The 11622-nt window shown below is 41.5% G+C and overlaps 2 protein-coding genes across 2 annotated transcripts; both read left to right on the top strand.

Moving 5' to 3' along the window:
* The first annotated feature begins 109 nt into the window (after positions 1-109).
* Positions 110-6074, top strand: LOC139345400 (glutathione S-transferase A-like). The gene is made up of 6 exons (XM_070983946.1): positions 110-381; positions 1262-1327; positions 1424-1529; positions 2385-2503; positions 2595-2683; positions 2801-6074. The coding sequence occupies exons 1-6, from the start codon at positions 214-216 to the stop codon at positions 2931-2933; spliced, it is 681 nt and encodes a 226-aa protein (XP_070840047.1). The 5' UTR covers positions 110-213; the 3' UTR covers positions 2934-6074.
* Positions 6075-8185: 2111 nt separating this feature from the next.
* On the top strand, positions 8186-10535 carry LOC139345403 (glutathione S-transferase A-like). Its single transcript, XM_070983953.1, has 6 exons — positions 8186-8521; positions 8641-8706; positions 8901-9006; positions 9723-9841; positions 9979-10061; positions 10163-10535. The coding sequence occupies exons 1-6, from the start codon at positions 8354-8356 to the stop codon at positions 10290-10292; spliced, it is 672 nt and encodes a 223-aa protein (XP_070840054.1). The 5' UTR covers positions 8186-8353; the 3' UTR covers positions 10293-10535.
* The last annotated feature ends 1087 nt before the right edge of the window (positions 10536-11622 follow it).

Raw genomic sequence — 11622 nt, 5'->3', positions numbered from 1 at the left:
ATGTGGAGTTTGAGGTATAAAGGGAAAACACCACCGATTGTATTACCTCCTTCTCGCCAGTAGGTGGCAATATGCGCCTTTGTTATAGCTTGCGATCTCCATGAACAATGCAGAGAGTAACAACAAACGCAAGAGCACAGTTATCTTATCATTTCGGCGGCGGTGTCCATTTGAAGACTCAGGCGTCAGGATCAAGCTGTTGAATCTAAAACCATGGCCAAGGACATGACTCTGCTCTGGGGCTCCGGCTCTCCTCCCTGCTGGAGGGTCATGATCGCTCTGGAGGAGAAGAACCTGAAGGACTACAACCAGAAACTGCTCTCCTTTGAGAAAATGGAGCACAAGTCCCAAGAAGTGTTAGCTATAAACCCCAGAGGACAGGTAACTTTAATGCACCGTAACCTGTAAAATAGTCACGTAATGTTAAATTACTACCCATCATATTTCCCTTCTCCTAAATATCATTGCGATATACGCACAATAGCTGCAACAGTTTGTATTAATCGCAGACGCAGCCGACACTCCCACCATCTTTGATATAAGGTGTCGACGCGCTGCTTTGTGAGGCAACGTCAGACGATTCAAAAGTTGGATCCATGGAGTTTTCCAGCTTCCCGACAAGAGTGCATGCTTTCTGAAAAACGACTGAAGGCTGTAGACGAATCGTGCAATTTAATTCGGCTTATATCAAGTTCACCAAGCAGCGCTTCCTTGGAAGAAAATCACTCGCGTTACTTCAGTGAAACGCACCACAGAGGGCGGCAATGACAAGGACGAGGGTTTCTACAGTAGGCGGGTTATTAGCATGCCGAAGTTTTCACAAGCCTTTTTTGTGCCATAATGTTTTAGTTCGATATTAATGCGGCGTTGTGTTATAACACTAAAGAAGATAATGGTAAATTGACTGAATTTTGAAGGCAGTTTGGCGCATATGAGTATACTAACTTCCGTTCTGTGAAACAGGTACATACAAGTGATATGCTGAAAGAGCTCGAGTGAACTTAACTATCCTAAATTTGCTGTAAATATGTGTCACATTGGCTTGGAAAACAATAATTCCTAACAGAGTTAAGCTAGCTAAGTGCCATATTGTGTTAAAACACGCTAGAAGTGAGCCAGTTTATTCCCTATGAGTCCCTGCTGGCTCAGCTCAGCAGGGTGTCTTCATTAGCTCCCGGTAGCGTTAGCATGGTGACATGATGGCAGCCCTGACAGCACTTAACCCTTCAGCTCTCTGTTGTTCACATTTTGTTTTTTGAAGCTTCCCTCCTTCAAACACGGAGACATCGTCGTGAATGAATCTTACGCAGCCTGTTTTTATCTGGAGGTGAGTGAGCCTGTCCATGGCATAAAAAACAACCCCTCAACAAGTCATTTAACAGGCTAACACTAAATTTGACATTATGAACTTTTCTCCCTGCAGAGTCAGTTCAAGTCCCAGGGAAACAAACTGATCCCAGACAGCCAGGCCGAGCAAGCACTGATGTACCAGCGCATGTTTGAGGGTTTCCCCTTCTACGAAAAACTCAGTAAGACAAATGTATGGTGGCTGACAAGGGCAAACGTGCCGCAAACGGCAAAAAGCTGCAAACACAGGAATGATGCAAAGCCAAAAACGCACAAACACATAAAACAAATGCAACAGAAAAACGCTGCAAGAGAAAAATGCTGCAATCACAGAAATGAAGCAGAAGCAAAAACTTACAAACACACAAAACAAATGCAAAAGAAAAATGCTGCAAAAATCAAAACACACACAACCCCAAAACAGCTGCAAGAGACAAATACTGCAAATTCACTCCACAAAATGGATGTAAGTTTTTGCTTCTGCTTCGTTTCTATGATTGCAGCATTTTTCTCTTGCAGCGTTTTTTCTGTTGCATTTGTTTTATGTGTTTGTGTGTTTTTGGCTTTGCATCATTCCTGTGTTTGCAGCATTTTGCAGTTTGCGGCGCATTTGCCCTTGTTGGCCACCGTACAAATGCAATGAAATCCCTTCAGCAGAGACCTCCAAGCTGCAACAAAACACCAAATATTTGCACATTTTTAAATATTTTATTACAGGTAAAGAATAGACAGCTTCCACTGGTCAGAATAGCAGCAGGAATATTGTTTTGGACTGTTTCACTCTGTCATCAGTAAATCCATTATTATTTAACAGCAGCAGTTCAGAGCTAACAGTAAGACCAAAACCAGTAATACTGGGCGGCATGTTTCTTTACCACAATCATGATGCTGAAAATACTCACTGCAACAAATCCATATTAATCCACAGCTAAAAATAGTCCCCAACAAATGTGCTGTTTATACCAAAGAAATAAGTTTATACACACTATAAGCCACTATGCACTGAATATGTGTGTGTGGTGTTTTTCTTTTTTTAGATGCAGTTATCTACTACGAGTGGTTCGTCCCTGAAGCAGAGAGGCACGACTCGGCTCTGAAGAGGAACAAGGAAGCTCTGACCGTTGAGCTCAAGCTCTGGGAGGGTTACCTGCAGAAGGTAGCGCACTCACTGTGGACACACAAAAACACAAACGATTCAACATGCATCGATGTGCTCAAACGTGTATTTTTCACCTCTGTCTTTCAAGCTGGGCCCGAACTCCCACCTGGCAGGTGCGTCCTTCTCGCTGGCAGATGTGACCGTTTTTCCAACTGTTGCTACCCTTTTCAGATTTGGGTAAGTGGGATTTTTCTGCAATGCATTTTCCTGCAAGTGGCACAAACAAACATTGGTGATCTGTAGGTGTGTGGCTTGACGTGACACTTCAGATGTCTCCTACTGTTTGTTCTGCAGGTTGTCTCCTGAGCGTTACCCTAATCTGGGGGGGTACTACAATCTGCTGAAGGATCGACCCAGCATCAAAGCCAGCTGGCCTCCTCACTGGCTGGAAAACCTTCAGGGGCAAGACACACTCAAAGACATCTGAGATTCTCACCATGCTTTCCAGTCACGCCTGCCTGTGATGATCTGGTTTGGGTTCTACAGAAATGCTTTTGCTTGTAGTTTCAGCTCAGTTTGTCAAATATGACACAGCTGCTGTGTTCTTCTGACCCTGAAAAGGAAAGTGCTGAGATGATCAGCATGCTCCACGTTTTCTCCTGTTAGAACGACAGATGTGGTTCTTTTTGTTGGTTGTGCTTTCTTTAGAGGTTCCTGTCAAAGATTTGACAAATCAGTCAGTAAACATGGCTGTTACACTGCAGTGTGCGATGTTAAGGCAAACAGGTTAAATGTCACATTGTGATATTGTTGCCCAGGTACATGGCTTGGATTTATATTAATCTCTTGACTAATGCAGCGGGTTTGACTGCATGTTGTCTTCCTATCAAGTCCTTTATTTCACATTAACAGGTTTCAACCGATTTCTTGTGCTAAATAACCGACAACATTGTAACCCGTCATACTGGAGCATAAACCAAATAAAACCAAGATGCCACTGCTGAAAGCGGAAATAAAGTCTGAGATCTACTCAAGCTTGGACTTCCTGTAGTTGCTGTTGTCGAGTTTATGCGGTTGGAAGGTCAGACACAAGCACGAAAACATTGTGACGCTGTGTCAAGGTCACTAAAAACAGAATCCAGTCTTTTGCACATAAACGTTGTTGATTGATAGCAGTGCTTCCAGTAAAATGAGTGAAAACACATCTGGTTAAATAGTGTCTTGTAATTAGCTAATAGATCAGTGTCTGGATACCACACAGTTCCTGGCAGGACCAGCAGAGGGTCTCACACTCCCTGACAGACTTCACTGCCTGCATCAGAGAACCAGTCTGCTGGAACAGAGAGCAGCCACAGGTCCTGCTCTTCAAGACAGTGACACTGAATTAATTATAATGCTGATGATCACTTGCTGTCAATTAGCCTACAAGATCACGTGATATTTCAAAATAAAAGCCAAAATGTGGGAAAATGTTTCAAAATTTGACCATACTTTGGATATGCCAGACTTGAACATAAAAGACCTCATGAAACTATCTAGGGCTTGTGACGAACGTACGACGTATGTACTTCATCCTTGCACCACTTGCATCCTCTTTTAAAAGGGAAAACTATAGCCTGAATTTTGCATGCTGCATTCTTTCATGTTCCAGTGGGAGCAGTCCTGTTTTGCATGGCCTCCCTGTCTTGACAGGGCATGCACAGTCCTCAAACCAACACATAGAATGCTTGACTTCATGCATGCAGAGCAGAACCTGGCATATCGGCCAGCATCATTGTTTTCAGGAAAACCAGTTGTATTACAAACACTGTCGCGTCACCAACAGAAAATGTCATGCTGGCCAAGCAAGATTAAACTGATAAAAAAACCTGACTTCCGCACACATACAGTGCTCACACTCAACAAAGGCACGGCCTTACTGATGAAGACAAAAAGATTTCTTTCACAATGAAGATGAAATGATATGAAGAGGAGGAACATCACTGGTGAAACTCACTCAAAAACACACTACACTTATACTTGGACCGAATGCTCGGAATGGCTAGAATGAAATGTGGATAAATGATTGCAGTCTTTTTGTCAAACGTCTCAGACAGCTAAAATGAAACTGGTCAGCAGGTGAATGTTTTGCTGGACGGAACAGTCTTCAGCAAAAACACATTTTTCATGTGATTTCTGCTCTCTCTCTTTATAATAAGTTGTCTTTTGGATGCAGCTGCAGACAGAAACAGTGACTACAAACTGGATCAAATACACGACAGGATCTGGTTCATTTCCAAACACAGTTAACTTCACTGCAGTGTTGATACTGGGAACTGAGGCACAAAAAAAAACGTAAACTGTATGTGAACAGAGGGTGCTCAAGGTTTCTGCTCAGTGCCACTTGTAACGCCATTCCCAAATGTAGGTAAATAGGGGGGTGTGTAAATTCAGCCTGATTGTTTCATTTGAATAATCGTGCCAGAACTGGTCTCCTCTGTGTGTGTAAGGGTGAGTGCAAAGTGCTGAGTCACCGTAACTGTTCAACAGTCTAATTTCAGTCAGAAAATCACTGCAGGAGTACTGTACCTTTTTTTTTTAACAATATTTTTATTGATTTTACATATTTAACTAACAAACAGACACTGAACAAAACAATAACAATACTTGAATTAGACATAAAATAAAATAATGTATAAACATAATATACTAAACATGTTTGACAAAAAGTAAAACAAACATATTAAAAACAGACTATTAGACATAATGAAATATAAACGCACTCAGCAACAGACTAATTTCAAAGTCACTGTGCACCTTGACGGCTAAGAAATTCCATCAGAGGTTTCCACACTGTTTCAAATTCTCTCACCTTTCCCCTTGTTATGTAAGTCAGTTTCTCCATTACAATACAAGATGCCATCTCTTTCACCCACATATGTATCGAAGGTACATCCAGTTTTCTCCAGTGTAAAGCAATCATCCTCCTGGCCTGCAGGTGTCCAAAATCAATTAAAGTTGCCTGTTTTGAGTTAATGATAAAATTTTGGGGATATGTACCTAAAAAACACATTTTTGGTTGGTAAGGGACTTCCACATTAACAATGTCAGATATGGTTTGAAGAACTGTTTTCCAATATTGTTTTAACTTGGGAAGTCCTCATCAGCCACTTGTGTTGTGGTCCTGCTTTTTGTTGTGTTTGCTTGTACTGACTTCTCTCTCCCCCTTCCTGCAGTGTGAGTGCCGAGGGGCAGGGTGATCTCCTGGAGCGCTGGTCTCCTGGCACACCTGCAGCTTGTTCTGCCTAATCAGCCGGCTTCATAAGCCACCCTCTCTTTGTCTCCAGTGCTGGATTATTCTCACTGCTTCCTGCATGTTATTGCACTGCCTGAGATCTTCTGCCCCTTGCCACGAGTCAATTCCTCCAGTGATTGTATCTCGAGTAGTAAGCTTTTGGTGCTTTACCACCATTTTGTGTTGTACTTTGTTCCTGACTTTTCTCCCTGACTAAAGGTGATTTTCTGTTCGGAGTTTTAGTTGATACTTTCCACCAGTGAGTATTTCTGTTGATACTTTGTTCGTACTGTCGTTCCTAAGAACTGAATTTCTGTTGCTACTTTGTCAATAAATCTTTTGTGCCACTCTCTGCATCTGGGTCCTGGTGTCCTTGGTCTGGCCATAACAACTTGTATTGTAATAGCTTCATTCTCGTATTAATTGATCATTTTTGAGCTCTTAAGCATTCCTTTTCCCCTTCAGTCTTTTCTATGCTCTCTTGAATATCTTGTCTCCATGCCTCTAATCTGTCAGTGGTAGACTCATTATCACATGATAATAGGGCTTTATAAAATAAAGGGATCTGTCCCCTCCCATTCTGATTGAGAACTATGAGATTTTCAAGATGTGATAGTGGTGGTTCAGATGTTATCTGCTTATATTTCGATAATATGAAATGTTTCATCCATCCATCCATTATCTATACCGCCTATCCCTTTCAGGGTTGCAGGGGGCTGGAGCCTATCCCAGCTACGATGGGTGGGAGGCGGGGTACACCCTGAGCCAGTCGCCAGCCGAGTGCAGGGCCACATGCAAGGACAAGCAAACATTCACACTCACACCTACGGACAATTTAGAGTCATCAATTAACCTAAAGAGCATGCTTTTGGTCTGTGGGAGGAAGCCGGAGTACCCGGAGAGAGCCCACGCATGCACGGGAAGAACATGCAAACTTCACACAGAAAGGCCCTGCTTGACCCGGGAATCGAACCGGCAACCTTCTTGCTGTGAGGCACGCGCACTACCTGCTGCGCCACCGTGCAGCCCATGAAATGTTTCAATTGTAGATATTTAAATAAAATGTTTTGTTTTTTTTTGTTTTTTTTAGGAATATTGTATCTCTGACACAGCTGATCGAATGTAAGAAGATTACCATCCACATATATCTTATGTGGATGGTAATATTTTTCCATATTTTTTGCACACCTTTTCTTGTCCAGGTTCTAAAACTGCCATCTGCCCTTCCTGCCTTAAAAAAGGCATTACCCCATATAGGGGAGAAGCGAGAAGTGGGAGGAGTATCTCCAACATGCCAATGTGCTTTATACCAAATATCAATAGCATTTTTGATAAAAGGATTTTCTACTGTTTTTCTACAGATTTTGGGTCTGCAGAGTATAAATATAGTTTTATTGGAAGGTTTGGTATTGACATTTGCTCAGTGTTCACCCAAACAGGAAAAGACTCAGTTAAGAAATAAAACATTAAAAGCATTTCACATTTGGAAGTTGTAAACCTCCCCTTTCGTAGGGCAGGTAGCAGCCTAAATCTCAGTCTAGGTTTCTTATTGTTCCAAATAAATTTCCTGAATGTACTGTTAAGTTTATTAAAAAATGATTTTGGTAGTGGCAGTGGGAGCGATTGAAAAATATATATAAAAATTTTGGTAATACATTCTTTTTGATTATATTTATTCGGCCAATCATTGATATAGGCATTGTCATCCACCGGTCTGTAATTTTAACACCAAGGCAGGTAAATCCCTCCTTTGCATTGATAAATAGGCTGTCTATAACTGGTCTCAATCTTTCTTCTTTATTATGGAACAGTATTGATGATTTTGAGTTGTTAAGATTGTAGCTGGAGAATTGACCAAAAAGTTCAATCTGCTGGATTAAGTTTGGGATACTGACAGCCAAGTTTGTTAAAAAAAGAATCACATCATCGGCATATAGAGATATTCGGTGCTCCTTTTCTCCAAGTTGGATGCCCGACAGGTTTGTCTGTGTTCTTACTGTCATGGCCAGGGGCTCTATGGCTAATATGAATAACATTGGTGATAACGGACATCCCTGGCAGATAGATCGTCCTAAAGGAAATGGTTTTGAGACTATATTGTTCGTTAAAACACTAACTGTTGGGTTTGTACATAAAATCTGAATCCATTTAAGAAAACTTCTCCCAAATCCAAATCTTCTTAAGACATTAAATTGATACGGCCATTCTATTCTATCGAATGCCTGTCGGGCATCCAATGATAATATTGCTGTATCTCTGGCATAAAATTTTTCCTGAATTATATTAAGAACTCTTCTAATATTATGAAAGCCTTGACGCTTCTGCACAAAAGCAGCTAGAGATGGAATAATGCAGAAATAATAAAGACGCAGACTTTGAACATGACATCATGCTGCCCTGAGTGAATTGAAGCAGATGGGTGTGGATGGATGGGAGGCATGCTCTGATAGGGTGTGAAGCATCTCAACTGTGTGGAGTCACAATCTTGGGTGAGAACACAAAAATGGGAGGGGACTTCTTTCCACCAATCAGGTTGTGAACTGTTGGTCAGAGCTTGTTATAAAAACAGGCATCTGACAGATTCCAGTTTTTCTCTTCAGCTGCAGTCAGGTGCAGCAGTTCACCCTGAAACCATGGCCAAGGACATGACTCTCCTGTGGGGCTCCGGCTCTCCTTTCTGCTGGAGGGTGATGATCGCTCTGGAGGAGAAGAACCTGAAGGGCTACAACCAGAAACGGCTCTACTTTGAGAAAAAGGAGCACAAGTCGAAGGAAGTCATGGACATAAATCCCAGGGGACAGGTGAGTGAATCTGGAAATAATACAAGTCCTTTTATAGTGTCAGCCTGCTTTTTCATGATATGCACACATTTCTATTCATTGTAATACTAAGTTTTTATTCCACTCTATCTTTCTTAAAGCTGCCTACCTTCAAACATGGAGACATGATCGTGAATGAGTCCCTCGCTATCTGCTTTTACCTGGAGGTGAGAACTTTGCAAAGCTGCTGAACTCGGCCTCTTGCTGCCATATTTCACCAAGGAGTTAATAATTAGTAGGGCTCCTTGTATGTGTAACAATGCCTTAATGCCAAACAGACACAGCACACTGCAGAGGACAGGGAACCAGAGCTCCATGCAGCTGTTGATAACAGTTGCTCTTTTCCTGTCTCCAACAACAGAGCCAGTTCAAGTCCCAGGGAAACAAGCTGATCCCTGACGGCGCTGCTGAGCAATCACTGATGTACCAGCGCCTTTTTGAGGGTTTCACACTCAGCCAAAAAATGTGTATGTTAACCCAGACATGCAAAGCTGAGGTGTTTCACTTCTGTTTTGCAATACAACTGTGTTTGTTGGCCCTGTAAATCTTTCATGTTAATAATCCTAATAAATAATCATTACATTTGAGCCACTTGGATTTAGTTTTTAAAGCCTCACCAGGCTACAAAAGCTTTTTCTCACAAAGCTTTATGATCGAGCTGATGCTGTTGCCATTGAGGCCTTTTGGGATTTTGAACTACATTACTCTTGGCAGCATCACACACCCAAGCTGTTCAAAACACAACCCATGCACTCATGAGCTCTGCAGTCACATAATGAAGCCATGGCACCATGCATGAAGTATATGCAGTGCACCCCTTACAAAAGGTTGTGATCTTAAAAAGTCGTAGCTTGTCCTTCAGGGTGCAAAAATTCAATATACCTTTATTTGTCCCTCAAGGGGAAATTCCAATACAAGCAAAAAGAAGAGAACTGCACCCTGAGTTAATTAGAAATCCATTTCCCAATGTGATCACAATATTTGCCAACATTTTTAAACATTGTACTGTTTTCACTGATTGTTTTCCATAATTTCCATACATCCTCAACTGCTCAGGAGATGAAAACAATTGGCCCACTAATGTGGGAGTGAATGTTTTACAATGTTTGTACAGATTTAATATCTCTCACAGCTCCCATACCTTCCAGAATCACCACTGAAAGCTTGTTTTGATATTTTTCAGTGGATTTTACGTACTACAAGTGGGTAGTCCCAGAGGAAGAGAGGCATGAATCTGCTCAGAAGAGGAACAAAGAGGCTCTGATTGCTGAGCTCAAGCTGTGGGAGGGATACCTGGACAAGGTAAACCTGAAGATAACACCTGAAAAAAAAGAAAGGAGCTCTGTTCAGTGGCTGACATGACAGTCTTGGCTGTCAGATTTGCTCACCAGCACATGAATGTGGCCTTTAACTTTCAGTTCTGTTCCGTTTTTCTCCAGGCACACTGTTGCATGGCAGGAAAGACCTTTACACTGGCTGATGTGGCTGTTTTTCCAAGCGTTGCAATTCTCTTCCAGTATGGGTATGTGACCTGATTCACTGAAACTGACTTTCAGCTGCTTGAGAGAATGAATGAATTGATTGCAAAAACCAAGTTCACATGAACTTTTCTCCATTCTGTAGGTTATGTGAGGAGCATTACCCCAAACTGGCTGCTTACTATAAGAGTCTTAAGGACAGACCCAGCATCAAAGCCACCTGGCCTCTCATCTGGCTGGATGTCCCAACAGAAGACGTGCTGAAAGACGTTTGAGATGCTCACATGCTAGAATCATTCCTGTTACCACTCCTTGAATTGCACTTCTCCATCTGGCAGCATTTTAAGAAAAACATATTTGCTTTTACTGTGGTTGTTAATTTCCAAACAAGATTTGTTTGTGACTTAAACTGCAGATCACTCCTTTTGTGCAGTAAACAAATGACATAAAAACTGACCTTCAGCACTCAGAGCCCTCTTTGAGCACATGATTGACTGGTATAGGTTGATGTAGCGGGGATAAATTATATTAAAATATAGTTGTGCGTTTCTACAACAAGATACGTGACCATAGCCATGACAACTGGTCTCTCACTGCAAGTTTGGAATCTGGACTTTTTTATTTTCTAATAACCTTAGAGGTGAAAACTTTTTGACAAAGAGACACCTTAAGATCAGAGTCTGAGTGAACTTTATTATCAGCACTTGAGACCCTCACCATGGTATCAAAGCAAATGAAACCACAATCAGTGCAGATGAGTAAAACATATTGATGATAATAGCTTTGATAGATTATGTGTGATTCAACTTAATTTTTGTTGTCATTTGTGGTCAAGTACTAGTTGATCAAGCAATGATGATAAACTTTATTTATGTTACAGAGTACTTTAGAAACGAACAAAATAATAATCATAATTTAAAAAAAAAAACAGATAAGGCAGACAAAATGAAGCAAAGGCCAAAAGACACGAGCAAGTAAAACCAAGCTGGTGACAGCTTTGTACACTCTTGGCATTCTCTCAATCAGCTTCATGAGGTAGTCACCTGGAATTGTTTTCAATTAACAGGTGTGCCTTGTCAAGAGTTAATTTCTGGAATTTCTTGCCTTCTTAATGTCTTTGAGAGCCTCAGTTGTGTTGTGCAGAGGTAGGGTTGGTTCAAAGGTCTGTACAGCGAATGGCCCTATTTGACGACTGTTCTAATCCATATTATGACAAGAACCACTCAACTAAGTAAAAGGAAACGACAGTCCATCATTATGACATGAAGGTCAGTCAATACGGAAAATTTCAAGAACTTTAAATGTTTCCTCAAGTTCGGTCGCAAAGACCATCAAATGCTGTAATGAAACTGGCTCTCATGAGGACCGCCATAGGAAGGAAGACCAAGATTAACCTCTGCTGCAGAGGATAAGTTCATCAAAGTTACCGGCCTCAGAAACTGCAAATTAACAGCACCTCAGATTAGAGCTCACATAAAGGTTTCGCAGAGTTCAAGTAGCAGATACACATCAACATCAATCATGTTCAGAGAAGACTGTGTGAATCAGGCCTTCATGGTCGAATTGCTGGAAAGAAACAACTCCTGAGGAAGAACAACAAGAAAA

Source organism: Chaetodon trifascialis, chromosome 17 (genome assembly GCF_039877785.1).
Source record: "Chaetodon trifascialis isolate fChaTrf1 chromosome 17, fChaTrf1.hap1, whole genome shotgun sequence".
Classification (NCBI taxonomy): domain Eukaryota; kingdom Metazoa; phylum Chordata; class Actinopteri; order Chaetodontiformes; family Chaetodontidae; genus Chaetodon; species Chaetodon trifascialis.
Note: the sequence above shows the minus strand (reverse complement) of the source record. Positions and strands in the feature narration are given on the sequence as shown.

Bases quoted from the DNA above. Each gene is read 5' to 3' on its own strand.
- LOC139345400 (XM_070983946.1), top strand. From the start codon at position 214: ATGGCCAAGGACATGACTCTGCTCTGGGGCTCCGGCTCTCCTCCCTGC. The intron at 1,328-1,423 runs GTGAGTGAGCCT...TTCTCCCTGCAG, and splicing joins CAGCCTGTTTTTATCTGGAG to AGTCAGTTCAAGTCCCAGGG. The intron at 2,684-2,800 runs GTAAGTGGGATT...TTTGTTCTGCAG, and splicing joins GCTACCCTTTTCAGATTTGG to GTTGTCTCCTGAGCGTTACC.
- LOC139345403 (XM_070983953.1), top strand. From the start codon at position 8,354: ATGGCCAAGGACATGACTCTCCTGTGGGGCTCCGGCTCTCCTTTCTGC. The intron at 8,522-8,640 runs GTGAGTGAATCT...TCTTTCTTAAAG, and splicing joins ACATAAATCCCAGGGGACAG to CTGCCTACCTTCAAACATGG. The intron at 10,062-10,162 runs GTATGTGACCTG...TCCATTCTGTAG, and splicing joins GCAATTCTCTTCCAGTATGG to GTTATGTGAGGAGCATTACC.